General features: G+C 43.4%; 1 protein-coding gene across 11 annotated transcripts in view; it reads left to right on the top strand.

Annotated features, from left to right (window-relative positions):
* The window catches only part of NMRK1 (nicotinamide riboside kinase 1), a 290,988-nt gene that overhangs the window by 55,527 nt on the left and 209,884 nt on the right, over nt 1-25,577 (top strand). For all 11 annotated transcript variants that reach the window (XM_069229279.1, XM_069229255.1, XM_069229302.1 and 8 more), the window contains one exon: nt 3,174-3,264. In XM_069229279.1, the coding sequence (XP_069085380.1) occupies nt 3,174-3,264 (91 nt within the window). The remainder of the gene's footprint in view (nt 1-3,173; nt 3,265-25,577) is intronic.

Here is a 25,577-nt window from a genome sequence, read left to right as displayed (position 1 = left end):
CTAGAATACAGGCTGCTGGCGTATCCCCTGGGCCAACATGCAGTCTCCCAGATCTACAAAACACTAGTAGTGAATAGCCAGCCCTGTCAGTTCTCGAAAGACAGATGGTAAAAGGATCTGGGTACGCTACAGTAGACAGGGTGGGCGGAAGGATGTAGACGCCCACACAAAGTGGGCTCTAGAACTGTGTTCTGCCTCATCCACCATGCATACCATGTTAGGACAAGGCTGTTCTATATGGGGAAAGCTGACACTGTTAAATGCCTGTGTGGCTGTGGTCAGACGGGAACACTGTTCCACACACTGTGGGAATGCCCGAGGTTGGGACTATTCTGGACAAAATTAGAGAGGTCAGTTTCACAAAGGACCGAGTTGACAGTGTCCCACATTGTGTTTCTTGGGGATCTTGTGAAATCAAACACTAGGGAAATAAACTTGGGGAGATCAGGCGCTAGGGAAATGCACACTACTTTTCTGCAGTGCGGTTTTAATCTTGGCCAAGCGAGACATTATTCGACTCCGGAGCAGCCCCATGGCTCATACGTGGGAGGATTGGGCTGTAAATATGGATTGTTGTATGCGAGCCGAAGAGACAGTGTACACCGCATGTGGGTGTTCATATAAAGTGGAGAAAGTGAAAGGGCCATGAAAAGATTTCAGAAATATAAGTTCATGCTTCAGGAGATTGGAATACACTTTGTGGTCCCGTGTTTTTCTGGCCTGGCTCAAAGTGACATGGGAATGGGATGAAGGTTGGGGTAAGAAGTCTTTTAGGGTCAGAGATATGAGGCTCAGTGGCCCCATATTGTTTACATCCCGCTCGTACTATTTGATTATGTATGTTTATGCTGGCTTGTTGTTCTCAGCCTATTTCGAACCTTATGTTCTTTGTTATTTTGCATTACAATTTTTTTTAATAAACATCTAAAAAAGAAGATTGAGGATGATCAAAGCTTTCTTCACTTGGTCCATCTGGGACATGCATGAATCATAGGCCTTCCTGCAAAGGCATGAGGTTCTGAGGGACTCCAGTGCACTGGGACAAGATACCAGAGTACAAAGTACTTTTATATTTGACATTCTCCTCTTGCAGCTTGCTGTCTCGTGCTTGATCTAGCACCATCTCAATAGGGTGACCCGTAATAAGTTGTGGTATAACTCCATCACTTTACCTCAGAAAATGGCTTTGTCTGCTGTTCCTACTGCTCTGAAAATACTTTGATTAATTTGTAGGTAATGTAGTTTGTCCAGAACATCTTTCAGATTTTTGCCATTACTTAATTTATTCTTACTAACTATGTGTTCTCGGTTCAAAGACGTCCTCAACACCATTGTGGCTCTGAAGTTGCAGGAACAAGTTCATTGAGGTATAGCATACTATCTGAGCCCCTTGATGCCTTTCTTCAGGTTGCAGTTTCAGATATTTTTCTTATTAAAGTGATTTTCCAAATCTTCAGACCTTTCTGTAAAGTAGAAAGATCCAGCCTCAAGTGATAGGATCTCAGTTGTCAGGTCTCTGGGCGCTTTTTTGATTACATGCATTCTCAAGCCTTTACCCTCACACTCCACATCCTGGAACTGTCTCATCAGAATATCTCGAATTTTCTTTGCATTCTCATTTCTTTGAGTAAAATTATTTATGGCGTTGAAGTACGTCATTCTTTTCATAATTGTAGAGGTGTGCCAGGTCACGGCCAAAGGTTGCAGACACTTAGGACGGCCTTGATTTATTGCAGTACCAGCAGTCTGGATTTTAGATTGTGTTTATTGAACCTGTTACCATTTCACTTGATTATTTGAAAAGCTTATATCTTACAATTAATACACAAGCTATAACAAAGTCATGATCTAGAGCCTTTGACAGCCACAGGTGGTAATCTCTCAAAAACAGACAACTACACTCCTTGCTTTGTGGTAATCAAAGCCATGAATTTGACACATTTGAAAATAACAAAGCTGAAGAGCTGATCAGTCAAACGGAGAATATTTCAATGGCCACACCTTCTGACTTTTCCCTGATTCTGAGGTGAAACCCCATGATGGCTGGAAGGATCAGTCTGGTGTCTTGATAAGAAATGAGTGGTCAGTTCTCCTGCGCTTGACAGTGGATGATTGTGCCACATTTTATTTATTTCAACATATTATTTTCTCGAACTAATGTTCAATTAATATAACCCCTAACATGCCTGGGCCATTGGCCCTCAAAATAGGGGGAAACCTCTGTCATTCTGTTTTTGACTAAACTCACCCACTGGTAAACAAAGAACGTAAAATACAGGTACTGTTTGATACCCAAAGGTTGTTGCTTGTAGCCTTGTGACAAGCATTGAAACTTCTGTGGTTCTTCTACTACCTTGGTTAGGTTGCATATAGGTTGATGAGGACTTTTAGGATATGGTGCCAGCAGAAGAACTTCTACTGTCTCTTTGAATACAATGCTTACGGGGGTAGGTACGTTTAGTTCTTTGCAGTTAGGGGAGAACAAACTGTGCATCAGGGTGTTTTCCATGTCCTGTCACTTTAACCTGAGAATGAAATAAAGGTAGGTAGACATGCTTTACTCAGCAGATGGAGTCCTATGGCTTCATGTTCTCATCTATCATTAGCCTTTCATTCATTGTAAGCCTCTAAGCCTGTGCCTCCCCTGAATCAGCCAGTCAGGTGCACACGAAATGTCAGTCAAAGCTTACTTGTATGGGAAGTCTCACTAGCCCTGCACTCTGAGCTCATATTTAATATTTGTTCTCCTAGATTTAACACTATAGAAGGTTATATCCAGTTCTGACTACCACAGGGTGACGCACAGGCTGGCAAGTCCAGCCTTGTGTAGTTCCACAGTCCAGGTGCTCACCCAATCCATCAATTCATATGAAAGTGGCCCCCTCTCAACTAATGCTTGCAACCTGATTTTGAGGTAAATGAGTCGGGAAAAGCATGTAAGGGAAGGGTATGTGTTTATAGATGTTCATAATAAATCTTTTAATGTCTGCTGTATTTTATAACTAAGTTTCTTTTTAATACCTGGACTTTAAATATTTAAAATCAGTTTTAGATTTCGCCTGGTTAAATGCATCTAGTTTGTGCTGATTATATTTGCATGTTTACCTATGACGTTCTTTGAAACTTAACCATAATTTTCAAATAATATTTTTCACATTTATATTTTTGTCAAGTGTGACAAATGGTGGGAAAACAACTTTGGCAAAAAGACTTCATACGGAGCTTCCAAACTGCAGCATGATTTCGCAGGATGACTACTTTAAGGTAATTGAAATACATTTGAAGATTTAATAAAAGGTGATTTCAACGTTAATAATACCCACCTCTGTCACAGCGCTCTCCAGTTTGTTTTTGAATTAGTTATAGTACTCCAAACTGGAATGAGAACCAAATGATTTTCAGTGATTGCACCGGTGTGGGTAGGCTGCTTAAATTAGCAGACCCACAAGCAGATAGCATCATATGTGCCAGTGATCAACAGGTTATGATTCCTGTTCTGCTAGCGTTCACTTACGTAGTGATGCTGGTCAACCAGTGAAGGATGGTGGGAAGGCGAGTTTTGAATGAGGTGCTGCCAGTTTTTTTTATTCTGCATCCAGTTTCAGCAGAATCTGTATGCTTTCCTGATAATTGTATTAGATAATGCCAGAGGATTGGATGAGGTAGAGGAGTGGCCTCAAGTACATGTTGTAAGGGACTGAAGCAATTACTGATTGTTGTAGTATGCCATGGTCAACTGGATGGAGGAGTCTGGAGGCGGTTTGAGAGGAAGGATGAAATAAAGTTAAGGCCTTAAGTTGAGGTTGCAAGTGACAGAGGTAAAGTAGGTGAATGTCATGATTAATGTATGAAAAGCAGCTGAAAGGTAAAATGTATGGGTGACATCCCCGTTTCAATGATCTTGCATGTGGAGGCTGTTTTTGGGCTGCAAGGTGGTTGTTAAGTAAGGGTGTTGGAAATAATCAGTTCTGTCAGCAGAATTGGCGGACTTTTGGTGACTCCACGTTAGTCTTGTAATGCAAAACTCCAGCAAAGTTCTGCCAGCCACCAAATGGCGGAATTTTGTTTTTGTGTGCATGGCAAAACAGTAAGTTGGTGAGCATGAGTAAGATTTGACATCCCCTATCTCAATTTTTGGTCGCTAGGGGGACATCCAGGAAGACTTTTCCAACGAAGGCAGTAGCAACCACTCATAGTCAGGAGGCTGCCTTTCTAATAGAAAATCTACTTGAGCATCAGAAAAATCAACTTGAGTACCTACTCCCTTTGGTGCGTTGTGTGGTGTCATTCATGCTGATTTTTCAGCATGGAACGCACTCCTGGTGCTGATTCACAACGTACCGTGCCTTTTTCCGCTCGCTGAATGTACTTCACAGAATCCCACCGAGTTTTTTTGTACCTCCACCAAACTTCGCAGAGTCAAATTCCTCAAGTTCCACCCACCCCTCAGTTGTATTAATTCTGCTCTGTCTTAAACGTTATCCTGAGAGGTTTCTGTGGAAATTGAACTGCAGTTGTCAGGGTTATTTGGATGAAATCATACTTCTTTAGAGTGCCTTGGTATAGGATATTTTCAGAGTATCCAGGTAGATTCCCTCTTTGAAGTCAAATTTGAGGATGCTTTGAGCCACCAAGGAGCCTGCGGGTAACCCATAGGGGACCTTGAGGTCCGGCAGCTGGCAAGAGTCAGGTGGAGATTCTGATTTGTGGCACGAGGCAAGTAGCTTGTAAAAGTCTTATAAGCAGAGAAGAAAATGTTACTTACTTTTCTGAGTGTTCTTTCTCATTCAAATAATCACCTCATGAATCTACCCAGACGATAGATGGGATCTGAAAGCTTGAAATAGCTCTCCTGCACCACTGGGTGGCACCTTGACTCTGACTCCACTCTGGCTGCTCCCCAGCAGTGGCAGGGTAGACAATATAGGGTGCCAGTCTGTGAACTGATGTCAATTCCCATCATCTTTTAAACACTTAATGACAAGGTCAGGATCGATGAAAGAAGCAGGGAGGCGAGCAGGAATAGTGAGGAATCTTCAGGTACATAGTGTCCACCAGAAAGATTGTGACTGAAGGTAAGTTTCTTTTTCTTCTGATGGATACTTCTACCTGCAAATTTTTCACCTTGTGAAATTAATACCAGTCCAATACTCCACGGAGGTATGTCTGAGAAGTATTGATAATAAAGCATATCACGGAACATGTAAGAGATACTTTCACCCCAATCAGAAGCACAGCATGGTTAAGGTGCAAAAGCCAAACCTGAAGCCAGCCACATCAGAACCAGAGACATTTTAAGACATGGGCAAAGTAGACTCTGGCCCAGGGCCTCAAGCCTTTAGGGGATCCCCTGAGAGAGCCAGCTCTGTTCTGCAGAGAGTCTTGCCTTGATGATCTTGAAGAGTCCTTACACAGATTTTTTAAATAATGTTTTCCTTTAATTTATTTTTAATGTATCTATTACATACCTTTTGCAGAGAAATGTGTTTATTTTTCATGCAGCATTCATAAAAAGTTTCTATAAGATCAAAACACAAGCTCACATATTAGAAGTATGAGGGTGTCACTGAGATTATTTGCAGTAATATTAGCGATCTGCTGCGGTGTTAGAATATTGAAAATATATTTTACTATCCCTAAATATTAGATGTAAACACATTAAAAATCCGGACAGGGGCCCCTCAAAATACGTTTGGCCCAGGGCTCCCAAATTCATAAAGATCTTGCTGATCAGAACAGTAACTACAACAAAAAGTAAGTATAGGAAAGTGGATTATTATTTGGGTTGGCAAGTGTCCATTCCAAAGATGAAGGCCACCACTGGCTAGATGTCAACCAAATTTCATTAAATAAACCTGTTATCATTCCCTAGTAATGTGACACAAAGCAGTCAGGCTTAAAAGAGAGGCAGTGTTCCATGTATTTAAGCAGTCCACACACAATAGAAATAGTGACATAAACACAATAAAATGTCACAACTTATTTTAAAGTAAAGAGAAAATAAACATGAGTAAAAAAGACCATGACAACAAAAATACAGCAACTGGAAGTAGAGATGTACGTTTTTAAGTAGAAATAGTGCAAAAAAGGACACAGTGCCAATGATAGTCTATGTGAGCAGCAGATTGTAACCTACGCACAAATTGAGGCTGGCTATGAAGGAGCCCTGGTTGGATGCAACAAGTAGGTTCTGATGGAAAGTCTGGAAGTACAAAAGTTTGAAAACGTCCCAGTGCAGAAAGGGACTGTCACTTTTTGATAAGACAAATCCTCCTCGAGTTAGCTGCTGCTGAAATTGTAGCCCCCTCCATGGAACCAAAGGCTGGATGCTAAAAGCAGTTGGTCCAACTGGAGATTTGGCAGTTTATCGCTGACAATGTTCTAAATCCTAATGCAGAATGGTGCTTAGTCGATTTTTCAGAGGCGCTGGGAGCCTTAAACCAGATGAAGCTGAAATTCAGTCCTATGCTGTAGAGCTAACGTTCAGATACTTTGCCGGCAGGGCCTGAGGGTAAAAGGTAAAAGGAAAAGTGTTGAAAAAGTTTCTAGACTTTCGTCTTGTGCACAAACAAACACAGGAATACATTTCTAAGGTCCCAGGATCTCAGGGGAGAGCACATACAGGCTTTCAAGGTGTTAGGCAGAGGTCAACAGCAAAGTTCCAGTCCAAATCTACTTACTTTAGCGTGTCTGGAAATTTCCAGAAAAATGCCTCTTTCAGCTGGTTGTGTCCTTGTAGCCATATAGGAGATCAGGCAATTGACCCTTGAAGTCTACTTCTCTGTCCTGGATACAAGAGGGAGCACGTTCAGATCTTCAGGGTTCCTCTCAGGTCACAACAGCAGGCCCAGTCCTCTTTCAGTCTTCCCCAGGTCCAGAAAATGTTTTGAGGAAAGCTAGGTGACAGCCCAGCTTTATTGGGTTCACCAGGCTACAAATATACTCCTAGCCCCTCTATGATACCTCTATGACCAATGGAGTAAATGTTGGTCCACCTACTTTTTCAGTAGTTCCTGTTTGCCTTACTGCAAACAGGCCAAATATGCCATGTGCCAGGTAAATGCTGAGAATGACTGAACTTGGGCTCTGAGATCTATGGGTGTGTATGGGAGGGGGACAATGGAAACCACTTGCCTTCTCACACATGTAACACTATAATCCAGTTTGAAGCAGGTCCTGGACCCGCAGCAAAAACAGGAGTCAAATGCCTGATAGGACAAAATCAGGGTCCTCTAGCAACAAGATAGGGGATACGCAAACATTTTACATGTGCCTCGGAGAGACCTGTCAGGCGCGATTTGTCACTGTTGTACATCCCTACAGGATGCTCATAGGCCTACTCTAAGTTTTCTGCTGAGCTCAGAGGAGTGCCCCCTGCCCATTCAGGTCAACCTATTAATCAACTTGACATATTGTGTAGCTCCTGGTAGCAATTCCACATCTCTATTGTACCTCATTCAGGCCAAGTACAGGCTGGCAAGCTGTCAGAGGCTAATACTAGTTAGACTCCTGAAGGCTCTGGCAGTGAAAACGTAACTTTCTAAAAATTACTTTACTTTAGTGTTTATCAAAAATTCGACTTCATCAATGAATTAGATTTTTATCAACTATAAAAATGTTGTGGCCTATATAGCCTCCGTAGGATTGACTTACTAATATTTAAATCGGAAATCCTTACCTGTCAAAAAAGGGTCATTTTGACATCTCCCACTGAAGCACTCAGGCTACATCTGGTAGGCCTGGAGCCCTGTTTTAAGTGTCACTGTAGTGGATTGCATTATAGGTGCTGCGGATCACTATTGGCATTTAACTTTCCATGCCATGAGTGAATTTCTGCACCATATACTATGTACTTATAGGAAAGATAAATGAACCAATCCGATTTTAAGCCAATTTTAGCACGTCTTAGGGGCCAAAGCACATACACAGGGCACTGGATAGCACTGCCCCAATGTTAGAGAGCAAGGTTACCAGCAGGTGAGTCCCAAATATTTTAAAAACTAGGGACGACCACCTAAAAAAAGGCTTTGGAACAGTAAACATGTGTCAAAGGCAAAACACAAAACAGTTGTAACTAAAGCCATCATGCCTAGCAGTATAAAACCCCAGACAACTGTACCTATAGGCCATCTGGGTCTTTACAGCTTGGGGTGCCTTGGAGCAAAGATACCACCAAGGCAATGCCAGAGCCCCCACACTGAAGGCATTGTGACCTCTCCACATCCAGGCACCCAGCAATCCAAGCAAGTATACAAAGGCATCCAGGAGAAGCAAGCATCAAAGTGCAGCAAGAACAGAAGACCCACACACCATACCATGGTAAAACAATTGGAGGGCCAACTGTCCATCCAAAAACCAGTGCAAAAGCAGTGGGGGTTGGGCAGGCTGAGGACCAACAGTCAACATGGTCCATGGTAAAAGACACATCCTACTACATGGGAAGAACCAATGGATCGGAATCACACTGTTACTGGGTCCGCTGGATATTAAGATTAGAGAACACAGACTGTAGTAACTCACAAGCTTTAACCCATCCAAGGCCACAACTGCAGCAAACAGCAAATGAGCACCATAAAGAATGTTTCCTTTGGGGCACTGACAGGGCCCCTCAGGCTGACCATTACCGGTCACTGCACGCAACAGTTCCGAAACAGAGGCAGCTCTGGCCATCTTCTCAAAAGACCACCTTACACCATGTAGAATGAATGGAAAGAACATCCTTCCATGAGAGTTTAGAAAAACAATGTAAGTCGAACTCGTATGTGGAGACCAAACACATGGCAGAATTAAAATCCAGAGTTATATTTGGAAGGGACGCCCTAACCACACTGCTTCCAAATACCGAATCACTAAAAACAAATTGTGATTCAGTAACGTCTTACTGAATCACAATTTGTGTTTTATACATATAGAAAAGGATTTTTGCAGACAGAATCAGAAACAACCCGACTACAAAAATGCTTTTGTGTATATGGCCAGTAGGCCTTAGGTTACGAAAGGAGACAAGAGGCCAAATCATTGAAGATCAGCTGTAGCTACACAGCTGATTGTGAGTTAGGTGACATTTTATGCGGAGATTCCCATTGACTCGCATCTCCGGAGGAAATTCCACCTATTTTGGATGAAACCCTGTAAATTGGGGAACAATTGTGGAGGCATGGAATAACCATAAAGAATTCTTCATCAGTACCCTAGTTCAAGGGGGTTTAATGCATGCATTTGCCACCTACTTTGAGCAAGTGGTAAATGTGTGCAGGTTTTGAGGGTGGGGTAAGGACGGAGGCAAGGATGGAGGCAGGAGGGAGTGTAGGGAATGGGGTGAGAATGATACTTCTGGCAGGGGAAGCATTGCATCCTTGGCTGCTGTATCAGCCAATGCCTCCTGTGATTTTACCATTCTTACTGCCATTTCAATCGAGTTTGGCGTTCCTGCACCCAGGAACACTGGATCCGGGAATTCTGGGCCAGTTTTGTTCAAATTGGTATCTCTCCCAAGGTTACCACCCTGCTTGATTCATAAAAAAAGGCCCATCGTATTAAATAGGGGTAAATTCATTTTTTTTTTTTCAGCTTTACTATTCTCTTCAGGTAGTTCTTTCTCTTCCCCACACCTCTCAAAAAAGCAAAGTGTAATGAAAAGTGCTATAGAGTGAAGTGGACGAGTTTAGGTAACTCCACAGTTTAGTCTTTGTTTATGTCTACAGTAGAAACAGATAGTAGGGCTGCAGCAGCGTCAGAGTTAACATAAACCGAACAAAGTAAAAAGATGTGTGTTGAAAGATTTTTACAGAAGCTGTTGTTAACACATGTCCTGTTTCTGCCTATGCCTTTTCACATTGCTTAATAAAACTAGTGTGGCACAATGTCCAATGGAACTTCCCACTGACTTCAGTAAATTAAAGCAAGTGCTCTTATCTTTAATATTTGGGAAACCTCGGATCTCTAAGAGTTGCAATGGTTTCACATTTTTATTGCAAGCATATGCCACAAACATTAAAAGAAAAGAAACCACCACATAAATGTGGCCATCATATGCTTGGAATATAAATGTTACATTAAAAAAACATGTTTACTAGTGATTAAAAAAACAAGCTTTTCATGTGCGCCAAGCACTGTAACATTACCTTTTAGGAAGGCAAAAAGAAGAAATCATCACCTACCAAGGCATTCAAATTGGAGGCAGCTAAAATGCCTTATGCACACTTCATAACAACAACTTTGAATAGGGGACAGGAAATAAATCACCATCTAAATGGGTACCTGAAGTGCAAGAAAAATAAATGGCTTTTTGAAAGAGATAATAGGGGGAGAAGCCGTTTGAGATGTACCTCTCGCTCTGCCCTCACATTGCTGTAATTGGACCATTACCGGGCCAAAAAATAGCAGTAGGGCCGTATGAACACACCCGAGAGACCCTTCAGATTTCCCCAAATCTGGAGAATATTGAGCATGGCAAGGCTCTTCTCGTGCGATGCAGAAGCCATAATGGCAGCCACAACAAAGGCGGCGAGGATCCTGCGGGTGACCAAGCCAGCCTAGGGTTGCACTTTTCAGTGAGAGGTGCTTACAGCTCAGTCTCAGAGGCAAGGACCCCATCTGCGCCCTGCACCCTGCACCCTGCAGCCCACAGTCCTACGCATAGTGCCCTGAGGTACATGGAAGTAGACAAAGAGACATATGACACAACAGCACCTCAAGCCCAAGCTTCTGACTGCCTCTGCAAGCCTCATTCAACCTTGGGGACTATGGGAAACCTGTTGAGCTGCCACTGCTTTGGGGGATACCTGCAGGGGTCACCTACAAACCCAAGCACCTAACGCAGGGTACAACCTTCTCTGGTGCAGCAGAAGTTGCTCCAGTTCTGCCACTGTAGGGAGGCCTGGCCTGAACACTCACAGCCCTGCAGCCTACATGTGAACTGCAATACGTGGAGTGGAACCACAGTGGTCCAACCCCACGCAGTGGAGCAGCGGTGAGTTGGCCTGCTCCTGGGCCTCAGCTGCCACCTAGATGTGGTCCACTGCACCCACAGTTCTTGGCAGCATGCTCCTTCCAATGCACCGACGCATTGGCGATGTCCAGGCCCGCTAGGATATAGTAAGTCCCCATGCACAGCAGGCACATTGATAGTTGTGACAGTTTCTGCCCCCCAATAGTAAGTACGAGATTCTACAAGTGGACTCTTGGACCGAAAGTTCAGGGCACCTCTAGCAGACAATAAGAGGTGCAACAATTTTGCTTACCTTACCGGTCCAGTTACTAATGATCCCCCAGTGGCGACTTCACAGCAGCCCAGGGGCTAGACAGAGAGAAAGAGGAGCTGAACGCATTCTTGAGTCTAGGTAGCCAACATTATGCACAGGGTCGCAACAAGCATGGCCACTAGAAGCAGAAAATACCATATTGTGAGAAATATGCTCACAGGCTATGCTGCCACAAAAGAGTCTAGTCTTGCAGAAGGGCCCACTTTTAAATGGCCATGTAAATGAATTTGCACCACTCACCAGAGCGTTTATTGGGTCCTTTTTTGACTCTCTTTCAGTAGATCTTCAAATAGCGAAACAGGATCTCTCACAGGAGCTGTGTGACATCAAGCAAGACCTCAGCGCAATTGGTGACAGCGTGTCCACACTAGAGGACAACAAGATAATGTTGGACGAACAGTGGAGCAATTTGCAACAGGAGGTCTTGTGCCTACAGGAGCAACATGCTGTCTTTCAGACACTTTCCGAGGATTTAGAAAACTGCTTGTGTAGGAATAATAATGGAATAAGAGGTGTGCCGACCACTACAGAGGGAATGGATATTGAAGGATTTACAAAGGGCCTATTTCACCAGATTTGGGCACAAGAAAAAGTTATGAATATACAGGTCGACAGAATCCACAGAGTAGGGCACCCAGGGGGAGATAACAAAAGGTTACATGATATTTTTTTAATGTGTCTATGAGAAGATATTTCAGAAAGCCTAATGTGCACACCCTTTTTTTCCCCCAAACCCATAAATTAGCAATGCTCCAGGAACTTTCCTTGTTCACTCTATAACAACACAGAGAGTTCAAACCAATCACCTCAGAAGCAAAGATGCCGCTTACAGCTGAGGTCACCTGTTCCCAATTGTATTTTGCTGAGAAGGCAACCTCCTCCAGATTAGATCGCTACCCAAAGCTTGTCAAATTTTGGCTCTCCTTGAGTATGAAACATCGAAGACATTGATCAGTGGAGAACTGATGACTAGATCTGCAACCTAAAACCAACTTGGACAGAAAGTAAAAGTGGAGTTAGAAGGACTTGTTACAGAACTAAAGGCCATCCATAAACGTACTGGAGATCTGAGTGCTAGGCGTAAATTAGATTTGGCACAAGCCCAACTTAAGAGATTGGAGTTAGACAAGGTAGAATTTGCTTAACTCTGTTTACAACATAAATTATATATGGGGGGGGAGCAACAAATGCAGTAAAATGCTCATGCACGAGCTGTGCTCCAAATGGAACCAGGCTACAGTACACTCCATTTTAAACACAGACTTGGTGGAGATCACTGGAGATAAGGAAATAGCAATGACTTTCAGGAACTTCTTGCAAACTCTTTACTCATCCCAAGAGATAAAAGACAACGGCATAGATGTGTATTTGCAGGATTCCCTTGAGGGTAAGCTAACAAAACCACAGGCTGAGATCCTTGAGAAATCTATCAGAATTGAGGAGGCCATTTCTGCCATAGCTAGGTTGAAACCCTTTAAGTCCCCAGGCCAGGATGGCTTCACCGAACTGCATTATAAATCCTTCTGTCAGTCCTTCGCACCGGTCCTCACAAGACTATTTAACTCTGCGGAAAAGGGGACTTTAACACGCTTTATGCTAGTTGTGTCCCTATTTATAGACCCCTAAACCAGGAAAAGATAAACAACTCTGTAGCTTATACAGATCCACCTCACTAATTAACATCCATGTGAAACTCTTAACTAGCATACTTGCCACTAGGTTGAGAACTTAAATGCCCTTATTGGTAGAGCCGGACCAGGCAGGGTTTATACTAAGCATTAACTGTGAGGACAGCAGTAAGCAAATATTACATCTCATTGACCAAGTGAAGAGGTCTCAAAGAGAGGCGATGTTGCTTGCTATAGATGCAGAACAAGCATTCAGTAGGGTTCACTGAAACCCTTTGTCTTTGGTGATAAGTTTTGCCAGTGGATCTTATGTGGATACATCTTCCCCAGAAGTGCGGTACGGGTGAATGTGATTTTCTCTGGCTCCTTTCCCATACTGAGAGGGACACAACAGGGGTGTCCACTATCCCCTCTCCTGTATGCACTCTATATGGATCCAATGGCCAAGCTTGTGTGTGGTGACCCACTGATCACAGGGGTACACTCCGAAGGCGACACAACATCAGCCCCTGCTCTGTTGATATAATCATGGCATTAAGGGATCCTCTTAACTCCGTGCCAGCCCTGATAGATGAGTGCCAATGATCTTGGGATGTTTTGGACTTTAAATCAACCTACAAAAATAACAGGCTCTTAATCTCACCATTCTTTTGACCTATGAATCCCAACCAGACTCCCGATACCCAATTACCTGGACCGAGTGGTCTGTCTCATACTTAGACCTACAAATTGCCCCAACAATTACAGAAACAGTGATGATTAATTATCATCTCAACCACATGACATCTAATCTACCCTTATGGCACCAGTATTGCCTCTTCTGATTGGGTGTTATTGAAGCCATAAAAATGAACACCCTGCCAAAGGTATTAATTTTTATTTCAGTCTCTTCCACTGACATCTCCCCACAACACCTTAAACATACTGTAGATGGTAATTATTCAGTTTGTATGGGGTGGAAGAGGTCTTGTATGCACCATAAAATTGTGTATAGACCCATGGAAGAGGGTCGAGCAGATGTGAGCAATATTGCTCAATATTACCAAGCAACTCAGCTGTGCAACATGGTGATGTGAGGCAGCATAGAATCTGAGAAGCACTGGTGTTATATGGACTAGACTATAGTGGGCACCCATATCTGGAATATTACCTGGCTTCCCGGAAATATAGCATATGGGGGCCTGTACTCCTCCCTAGTACCTCAGCCATCTTTGCAGTATAGGACAAAGTACCTCTGCCCAAAGGGTTAAATTCACATCCATCCCAAATGACACCAGTTTTCCACAGCCCAGGGCCTGATTCACCAAGGTAAACTTACAGGTTTGTGTAAGTTTACTGTTTTTTGGTATTCACAAAACAGATTTGATAGTAACTTTACAACTGCAGAGACGATGCAATTGGGGCAGAGAATTCCACACATAAAAAGACAAGACAGGTCTGTATTTTTATGTGTGGTGTTCTCTGCCCTGACTGCGGAGTCTCCGCAGTTATAAAGTTATTATTAAATCAGTTGTGTCACTATTGGAAAAGAGTAAACTTACACAAACATGTAAGTTTTTACTTTTGTGAATCGGGCCTCCAGAATTTACCCCATACCTACAGTCAAATCACTTCATACATTGGCAACAGAATTGGGCATATGTTTGATGCAGAAAAGATTATCCCATTTGACAGACTGAAAACTGGATACAGATTCCTAGAATCAGATTACATACATTATCATCAGGTCAGACACTGGGTTTTTCACCCCACCCTCAGACTACACACACAAAGAGCACTTACACCCTTTGAGAAAAGGATCTTACTGAAAGACAAAGGCAGCTGTTTGATAACAAACCATACAGTCTCTTAGCACAATCCTCCACCCACACAAGTGAAAAAACAGGTCAGATATGTTGGGAACCAGAAGTGAGGCAGATGTTCACGTACAAGGAATGGGAAAATATGTTTTATTCTGCACATCACGGAGCAGGGAATGCTTCTAACGAGGAAACAGCCACCAAAATAATGACATTTTGGTACCTGATTTCAGCCCAAGTCCAATAATGGTTCCCTGAGTGTAGCAAGAAGCACTGGCGAGGTTGTGAGGCTATTGTATCGCTGCTACACTTGCTATGGAATTGCTCAAAGTTTGCCAATATTGGGAGACGATCCTAGATAATGAAGATAAATTTGTTACTTCTCTGGTCCTGCTCGTCCCAGTCTATTTAAAACTCGGTTTGCCCAATCAGTTTACATACACTTTAAAGTCTCTGAAAGGCCAACACGTAACTTTATCCCTAGGGTGATGCAGCTTGCAGTCATCTCCCAATGGGGCTCTGATAAGATTCCAACCTATACTACTTTGCTACATAAGATGTGACGTCTGTTGGGGAATGGAGAAGCTACGCTTTCTGCAGAACATAAAACAAGAATGTATCAGGAGCTGTGGGACTCATGTAATTATCTCCTCTCATCTGAATTCAATGGGTTGACCTGTCCTAGATATTTTAGATTATTACACCTGATTCTCCTGTACAGACTCTCTGAATGCTGGTGTCAGTGGGTGCTGATGGCAGGTGCACTGGGGGCGACTTGCTAATAGTCTTGGGCCTACAGAACGTGCTCACTATTGACTCATTCTCTGTATGAGTGAGTGGGAGTGGAGGGCAGTTGAGGGAGAGTGATCGTTGGTTTATTGGGTAGATTATTTCCTTTTTATGACAAGGGAGGTAGAGCATGCCATCCTCCGGTATGTAGATGTTCGTGTCAGAAATGAGTTTTATCTTTCTTTTTATTGAATTTTCTGAAACTCAATAGGCAGAATTTATCCATAAAGACAATCTATAAAAATAAAATTAAAAAGTATACTTTGAAAGAGCTTTAGTAACTGAAGAAAAAGGAACTATTTTTAAGGGGACGTTAACAAGGTGTACAAAGTTTGTTGAGTCACTTAAAGTGAAAAGAGCCAGTGGGTAAAGTGGGCTGACCTATTGCCTCATGCTCTGTGCTGGTTGGAAGGAAAATGTGAATGCTCATCTTTTTATGTATGTTATGTATGAATTAATTGGACAACAATAATCTGACGAGTCAATAAAAGCTCCCTCAAGGGTCATACCAAAAAATGAAAAATACACCATAGAAGTGAGGCACAACCACAGGAAAGGAGAAAAGTGTACTTCACGACTCTTGCAAAGACAACTATCTGCACTCTTGGACTGGTCTGCCACAATGTCATCATTGGCACCTTTTTCTGTGCCCAGAATCTCACAAATGCACCATATCAGTGTGGTTGTCTCTCTCCCACATTTGTTCCTGTACCCTCTATCCATAAATATCAAACAAGCTGATATTACCATCCTATAGTGGGACCCTAATTGAAAAAGTTTGTGCCAATGAGTTGTATAACCTAGAAAGTCTTTGTGACTCCATAGCTGAGCTGAACTCACAAAACGCTTAAGAGGTACCAGTCACGACATTTGTGTTCTGATTTAGATCTCGACGACGGGGTTACTCCGTTGCAACGGTAAAGGATATCCTGTTCTCTGAAATCTAAATACCATGGTTTTCTGTGGTATTTAGATGAAGGCAGAGGGAATATCTGTCACAGTTGTGACAGAGTAACCCCTCCACCAAGATCTAAATCAGGCCCTTATTCTCAATAATATTGCTCTTCAGCAAATAATATTTAAGCGTTGATGAAAAACTTTTGATTACTGTGTCAACATGTTTCAATAGGTTTCTCAGACTTTTATCAGGACTATGACAGTTTTTTTCTTTTTTTCCCGTTTGCCGCAGTACCTTAAATCCACATTGTGTTATGCTTTAATGTTCCTGCTTACTGCCATCACAACTATAAATGGAATAAACCATACTCATTATATAGGATGAGACTATTCTACACACACATTATTTTGCAATTCATAAAAAAATGTGCAGATTCAAAAAAAGATCTACTAGTATACTACCAGTGGCACGTTTTACTAACCTTTAGTCTTCACCGATCATTACACCTAGATTATTTGAAGGTGAGCCTTGCTCACACGTGGTTGTCTTTAGACTAACAGTAAGAGGGTTTTGTAACCTCCAATACAGTATAAAAAGACATGATAAAATGCAAATATTAAACAAGGGTCCTGAGCGGGCGACATACTGCAGAAATATTCCCTCCTTTGCCTTTACTCATAGTCGTTCAAGAGAATCAATTGATCCATAACCGCCAAAGTGGTATGTCAAAGTATGATAATCAGTGTATCACATCACTTGTGTTAATTGAAATTAAACTGTTAGAAATTGGGTCTCTGGTTAGCAGAGGTATGCACTCTGTCCAAGTTGAGACCACAGGTTGGGACCACAGTCCTAGTCGGGGCGAGCCAATTACACAAGATAAATTAGCCTGTGCTCACCCTCTGGTAGCTTGGCGCAGAGCAGGCAGGCTTAACTTTTAAGCCAATGTGTAAAGTATTTTTGCAACACACACAGAAACACAGTGAAAATCACGACAAAAGAGTCTACTCAGGTTTTATAGAAAAATAGAAATTCTTTATCTGGGCAAATTAAGACCAAAATGACAAAAATCCAATGGACATTTACTTTCCAAAGGATGTCAAGGTTAAGCATAATTTGGACAGGGCTTGTTGTAGAGGCTTCAGGCTATTTCTGAGAGAGTTTGTGTATTCCTCAATGACAGTGCAGTGAGGGCTTGTCGGGAGCCCTGCGGAGCCGGCCCGAGTATGAGATTCAAATTGCCAAAGGTGTTGGTCCTTTCACTGCAGAGAGAGCAGCAGAAGCGCTAAGGCCGCTCAGTCCTCCGTGAAGCTGGCCACATTGCTGTCCTCCTAAACAGTGCAGGCACTCCTACTAGAGGTTGCACAATTCCCGTACCTTGGTTGAAGGGTTGGAGTGCCCTTGCGCTTTTAGGCAGAGGATTACGGTGGCAAGGCTCCCTGGCTGGGCCCGCATCTCTGGATCGGAGCACACTGCTGTACGGTCCTCTGTGCTGCGGGTGGGACTAGCTGTTGGAGTCCTTGCGGCTGGTGCCCTTTCCCACAAAAGTCATATTGCAGGTCTGGGTTACGCTAGTGCATGGCTCAAACAGGGATAAACGGACCGGTGGCACGGCGCTAACAGGTCAGTCCTGCAGTACGTTGAACAGTGAAAATAGGTGAGAGTGACCCTTGTGTTGCCATAATCTCCAGCGGTGGTACAGCACGCCTGTCCCTGGGGATCAGCACTCGGTCACAAGGAGAGCGCCGCTCTCACCTTTTCGGTGATAGGAGGCCCAGATGGCATTTCTACTGGGCGACGGGGCCTTTGATGTCCTGGAGACCCTCAGTTAAACCGAAGGCAAGTCAGCAAGCTCTTGGAGACAATATGGAAGGGAGGATTATTCCTTGTGGTGCAGGGTGGAGATCAGCAGGCAGCAGAGCAGCACAACAAGGCAGAGCCACAGTTCCTAGGAACAGTCAGGTCAGACAGAGTGGGGATCCTGGCACCAGTCGTACTCCAGCAGATTTTCCTTGTGTCCAAAAGTGTAGTACATATACTAGAAAGTGTATTTGATGTGAGGGATGACTTCAAAAGATTTCTGTGAAGTCCACAGGTCTCGCTTTCTGCCCCAAGCTCCCGACTATCAGTAATCAATCCCTTTTTGTGGACTCTGGTCACTATCCTTTGAAGTGTAGGTGTGAGCCCTTCCCAACCTCCCCATGAAGACCCATCAGTATGCAGATACAGTTTAGTATCCTGTGTGTCTGAAAGGAATGCACAAGTGTAACTATCACCTAGCCCAAGGCTGACGTGGATTAGAGATAGGCTGTGGGAACACAGGGCAGTGAGAGCAGAGAAATGCCCACTCCCTAAAAGAGGCATTTCTAAAAAAAAGTAGTAATAAATCCGACTTTACCATTAAAGAGGATTTATTATTACCATTCCAATGGTTGTAAACCTGATGCAGCTAGTCTTCTCAGATCAGGAATTACAGCTTAAAAGTTTTAGAAGAAATTCCCAATGCTGGCCTATGAGAGGGGCACTCCTAACAGTAATGAAGATCGAGTTTGGGAGTTTTTCATTGCCAGGACATGAAAAACTTAAAAGTACATGTCCTGCCTTTCACTTACATGGCACCCTGTCTAATGGGCTACCTAGGGCTTACTTTAGGGGTGACTTATATTTAAGAAAAAGGGGAGTTTAGGACTTGACAAGGGTTTTTAAATGCCAGGTTGCGGTGGCAGTGAGACTGCACACACAGCCTCTGTAGTGGCAGGCCTGAGACAGGTTTTACAGGGCTACTTGAGTGGGTGGCATAGTTAGTGCTGCAGGGCCAGTAGTAGTTTTTGATTACAGGCCCTGGGTATATGGTATACCACTTTACAAGTGACTGGCATCTAAAGTAAATATGCCAATTGTGGATACACCAATGTTACCATGTTTATGGAAGAAGTACATGCACTTTAGTACTGGTTAGCAGTGTGTAGGAAGCTGGCTCTGTATATACTCTATCAAAATGAGATATAGTGTGCACAGAGTCCAGGGGTTCCCCAAAGACTTAAAAGAGGCAAAAGTAGATAATACTAATGTTCTCTTCTGTGGTAGTGTGGCCGAGCAGTTGGGCTTATCAGAGGGTAGCGCAAAGCATTTGTTGTACACACACAGACAATAGAAGAAGCACACACTCAATGACTGAACTCCAGACAAATGGTTTTTATATAGCAAAAATATATTTTCTTAATTTATTTTTAGAAGCACAAGATTCAAGTAGCAGGTAAGTACCTTAAAAGATTTGTATTTCATACAGGTATCAACAGTACTTTGTTTGAAATCGGTAAGTAATAAAGTTCTTGAAATATTGGCAATAATCTGTGTTAAAAATGGACACAGGGCAATTTTCAGAAACAGTTCCTGGGGGGAAGAAAAGTTAACTTGGTTTACAGGTAAGCACAACACTTACAGTTTCAGTCTCCGGGTTTTAGTAAGTCCACCAGTCTGGGTTCAAGCTAAACCCAAACACCCCCACCAGCAACACGGGCCGCCCGGGTGCAGAGGTCAAAGATGAGCAATTTTAACGTGGGCTCCTATGGAGACGGGGTACTCGGAATCAGACCTGCCTGCAGGTAAGTACCTGTGGCTCGGAGGACAGACCAGGGGGGATTGAAAGAGCACTGGAGGGCCCACAAGTAGGCACCAAACACACACTTGCAGAGGCACAGGGGCAGCCGGGTGCAGGGTGCAAACAGGACATCAGGCTCCAATGCTGGTCTATGTGGAGACCCCATGGGTCACTCAGAGGCTGCAGGTGACATCCAGGGGGGTGTCTCGGGCACACCAACGGTCGGACAGGAAGAAGGGCCGCCTGCGGAACGTAACTGCACCAGGTGTCAGTTTCTCCAAGGCCTGGGGGCTGCGGGTGTCTTTTAGGCATCGGATACCTCGGGATTCCATCTGCAAGCGTTGTCGTAGAGGGGTGGAGAGGTCAACCCAGGGTGGCCACTTGCTCGCAATCACCTGGGGACCCTCCCCTGCTGGGTGGATCACCTGGACACGGGCTGTGGGCGTTGGATGCACTGGGGTCAGGGCTCACGCATCTGGAGTGAGGTGGGAGTCCTTGGTTGTAGGTTTTTCTTTGACAGAGCTGCTGTCCTCTGGAGTTCTTGGTGCTTTTGGGTGCAGGGCAGTCTTCTGGAGTTGGGCAGAGGCGGACGCGTCTCTGGTCTTTAGCAGGTTCTTTTAAGCACTAGACAGGCCGATAGGGCTGCGGCCAAAGCAGTTGTCGTCTTCCTTCTTCTCTGCTGGGGGTTTCAGCTAAGCAGTCCTTCTTCTCCTAGTCTGGTCACCTGGGTTCAGGGAAGCCCTTAAATACAAGATTTAGGGGCGTTTCAGGGGTCAGAGGGCAGTAGCCAATGACTACTGTCCCCTTTGGGGAGGGGGGCACATTCCTAACCCTATTGGTCCTTGTCCTCCAAACCAAGATGGAGGATTCTGCAGTAATGGGGTTACTTCAGCTCTGGACACCTTAGGAGTGGTCCAGCTGAAGTGGTCACTCCTCCTTGTTTTTCATCAGTTTCCCGCCAAACTTGCAGCCAAAAGTGGGGCTTTGTCTGGGTGACAGGCAGCTCCACTAGCTGGAGTGCCCTGGGGCACTGTAACATGAGGCCTGAGCCTTTGAGGCTCACAGCCAGGTATTACAGTTCCTGCAGGGGAAAGGTGTGAAGCCCCTCCACCCAGAGCAGGCTTTGTTTCTGGCCTCAGAGAGCACAAAGGCCCTCACCCCATGGGGTCAGAAACTTGTCTGCTAGTGGCAGGCTGGCACAGACCACTCAGTCCTACACTAGAGGATTGGGTACAATTCAGGGGGCATCTCTAAGATGCCCTCTGTGTGCTTTTTTAGAATGCATCCAACACTGGCATCAGTTTGGTTTATTGTGCTGAGAAATGTGATACCAAACTTCCAAGTATTCAGTGAAGCCATTACGGAACTGTGGAGTTCGTAATGACATACTCCCAGACCACATACTTAATATGGCCACACTGCACTTTCAATGTCTAAGAATGGACTTAGACACTGTAGAGGCATATTGCGGCTGTGCCCTCACTTGTGGTATAGTGCACCCTGCCTTTGGGCTGGAAGGCCTGCCAGAGGGGTGACTTACCTATGCCACAGGCAGTGTTTTATGGGCATGGCACCCTGAGGGGGATGCCATGTTGACTTTGCCTTTTTATCCCCACCAACACACACAATCTGCAATGGCAGTGTGCATGTGTTCGATGAGGCGTCCCTTAGGGTGGCACAACACATGCTGCAGCCCTTAGGGACCTTCCCTGGCAACAGGGCCCTTGGTACCACTGGTACCTTTTACAAGGGACTTATCTGTGTGCCGAAGGTATGCCGATTGTGGAAACAGCTGTACTTTTGTAGGTGAAGAACACCTGTTCTGGTCTTGTTAGCAGGATCCCAGCACATTATCAGTCAAGTCAGCATCAATATCAGGCTAAAAGTGGTGGGGTAACCGCTACAAGTGCCAGTTTCCTAACCTGTGGTAAAGTGCTCAGAGTCCTAAGGCCAACAAAAAGATACAGCAGCAACCCAGGAGGTAAAAGGCAAAAAGTCTGACCACCCTAAGAATGCCAGGTGTAACAGAAGCTAAGTCATGATCATTGTTTGTTTAAAAAAAAAAAAAGTTGAGTAGTTCTCTCTTGTGATGGATTCACTTTTCCATAACCATCCCGTGTAGGTAATTATGCATATCACTAATTTGCAAACATTAGATACTAGTTTAGTGGTCAGTTTCACCTGGTGGATTGTACTAAAACCCTCCAGAGTTCGTAGTTTGATTATGTGTGTACTCGTGCCACTATATCCAGGGGTACAAGTTCAGGTATGCATGTAGATCACGTTAGGTGACACGGTTAGTTTGACCTGTTTCTACATTAGCCTTTTTTTTTTGCTTCATTAGGATGACGTACATTACATCTTCAACAAGGGTAGTGACCCTACGCTGGGGATAAACTGAAGAGGGTGTCCAATGTTTTGATTGCCTGTTGTAACCAACAATGTACATACTTGTCTGTAATGTTTTTCCAAAATTTAACAGTCATTTTTTGCTGTTTGAAGGATGCTTTTCCTACATTCAACATCTTAAGATTTTTCTTCATGTTTTTAATTTGGTTTGACAATTGGGTCTATATCATTATCTACTCTACATTTTGTTTCTTCATCCTTGGTTCGAGTAAGACCTATCTTTTATTGTTTAGGGTGTGTTTGTGTCACAGCGCACTAACTTGGCAATCCAGATCCAACACGAGTGCTGAGAGCTTCCTCACTTTGCCAGACCCACAGCCAACCTCACTCTAGTGTCATCTATGTTTGCAGTAGGCCTGGAGAAAGGGGAATAGGATAAGAGAGACAAATCGTCACATTGCAGGAATGTTAATAATCTAAAAGTAAAAGAATATTTTAGGCATAACTACAACCCGATCTTTGAAATTTACTTCGTATATATTGTGCGTGATACACCTGCTGGCACTCTCCTTATTTTCACTTCCTGTCAATAATTAAAATTAAGTAAATGGTTTGCTTACCTTACATTCCGTGAGATAAGTGGAAAACTGTAAGAGAAAAGGCATTCTTAAGTATTGCATGTTTAAGTTAGACTCCTTGCATTCATACACTAGTATCGATGTCATCATACAAAACAACATATTTCCAGTGGAGTTTGCAACAAAAACTGTTATAACACACGGGAAACAGTTTTTGGAATAAAAAGTGCAGAAGAGTTTGTGATCCTAATGAATGTACAGTTGCAATAGAGTTTGTATTCCTACTGGATGACTCATTTATAGAAATAAACAATTGCAAGTCTTTATCCTTGCAAGACACTCTACTGATAACAAGATATCTCTAGGTGACTTCATGGATTATTGGTGTCGGGGACTTCAGCCGATTATTTAGCAAAGTTGCTATGGACCACAAGAAACTTGTATTTTAGGCATTCAAAATGTCCACTGCTGTTGAAAAGTCTTGTGGGAGACCTGCAGAACCATGGGATATGTAGTCCTTTTTTGCATTAGCTTTTTCTCGAAACGCATACATCTGAGACGCAAGGCGTCTGTCCCAGCAGAGCCCACACTCTGCCACACACCCTTTTGTCCTCTTCTGCTCCTGAAGATAGGTACATTCGGAAGACTTGGAGTAGCATGTCAAGCAGGACCGGTGGGTGTGGTAAACCTTCTCACCCACCGGGAGGTTCTGCTGCGGTTTTCCCAGGATGAGATAATTAAAAAAAGAGGAGAGAGTTAAACAATCAGTAGGTATCTGAAATACCGTGCTTTCCAGTTTTCCTCTTTAGCAGAAATCCTTAAATATTTTAACGTTGTATCTTCTCTACTGTTTGCCCACATAAGTTGGAACTGTGCAACCCATAAATATCAGGTCACCAGTGGACATGATATGAACAGAAGTCAATTTAACTTTGGGGAAAACTCCTTAACATCTCTATGGCTACAGACAGGTCAGTCAGATGAAGAGAGAGTAATAAGGGGCAAGGAAGCACCCCTCTTAAAAATTGTTAAGTATTTGAATTGTTTTTGACCAAATTCCCTCCTGAAATAACTGAACCTGAGCCCAGTTCTTCAGGTGCAATTTCTTCAGCAAGTAAATAAGGCCACCAGAGATCCCCCGATTAACCAGTTTTTGGCACAGGGACTCATGCTCCACATCCTTCACCGTGTGCAAATAGGGAGTTGATCAGGTTGTAGTACCGAAACAGTTGTTGCAGCCTTGTAAGAGCTGGGAATTCAATCAGACCATGGGCACATGACAGAACATGTTCTTTTAGATTTGGCAGCAGCCTTCACGGTGTCCAAGATGAGTCACTGGTTTGGCTTAAAGGTTTTCTAATCCATGCAACCTAGAGGGTAGCCCTGGCCATCTGTAACTTTTATGCCAAGATCTTCCTTGCGGAGTCCCAGAGATCTCCGTATTTTTCATTTTTAATCTATGTGTTTTGTTATGCCTCTTGTCTGTCCCATTGAGTCTTATGGATTTTTATTTTTCTTGTCAAAAGGTGCCACTCAGACCATCTTGACGATCAGTAAGGAGTGTTATACCATCAATGACAACTCACAGATTTGCCTCCTAGATTTACTTGTACGTGTAAAAAGTATCTTAAATTTAACTTGAGTCCCTTTGTCAAACTGGGGCCAAAATAGTTAGGTAACCCAAAAAGTGGCTTTCACAAAATTGTGTTGTTAATGAAGAGGGGGTAAGGTAGCCAGTGATGATACCACTGTGACTTAAGGGTGTACATAGTACTGCTGCTGCACAGTTGAGGGTGTGCAGAGCATGGCTGTATGTGTGCAGCAATTCACTAGTGAAGGAGTGAAAAGTAAACAACGTTCAAGGATGCAGAAAACTTCACAACCAAGTGTAGGTGTGTTGTCTTTTTGAAAAAATACTAAATATAATCTTTTTGTAAAGAGAGTACCTGAAACGAGTAATCAGGCTGCTAATTTATTTATTATATGCTGTATATTTTACATTAAAAGAAGTGCAAAAGATAGCTCAGCCCATTCATTATTTTACGCTTGTTTTTATTTAAAAATCGCACATCTCCCCCACTTCTTGACTGAATCACTTACATGCTTCAGCAGTTTGTGCTCTCTCCTTGTTAAATGCAAATTTTGTGAATTTATTTCGGATACCCTTAAAATGTGGACCACATTCATATCTTTGTCCAGTCCTTACGACCTCATTCTTGGTAGTTGAAAGTACTGTTATATGAATAAAAAGTGCTTAAGTCCAACCTACTCTTTCCACGTTGTTTGGTAACTCTGCATGCCAGTGATTTTTTTCCTGCAACCTGTTAAATCTGTGCAGCCAGATGAAATCAGAAAGTGGGAAAATGTGTCCTCGACATGAAATTTTGTTATGGCATTTTCTGCCAGTCATCACTGTACGTGGGGCAGATATCCTACTCATTAAAATAAAAGGGGTAGGGGTTAGGGCCTACAAGTACAAGAGTCACAGCTGTGTGTAACTAGAACGTTTTTAAGTTACCGCTCTGATTCTACTTTTCCATAGTCCTGATGTGCTGAAGCAGATGTAATGAATGCTTGGGGGCTGCAAATAAGGGCCACTGGTCTTCAACTGTGGTTATAGTTTTCCACTAGTGTTCTTAGGTCTGTACTACTATGGCTGTGCAGAATGGGC

Source organism: Pleurodeles waltl, chromosome 1_1 (genome assembly GCF_031143425.1).
Source record: "Pleurodeles waltl isolate 20211129_DDA chromosome 1_1, aPleWal1.hap1.20221129, whole genome shotgun sequence".
Taxonomy (NCBI): Eukaryota; Metazoa; Chordata; class Amphibia; order Caudata; family Salamandridae; genus Pleurodeles; species Pleurodeles waltl.
The sequence above is the reverse complement of the archived record's forward strand: the minus strand, read 5'-3'. Positions and strand labels throughout refer to the sequence as shown.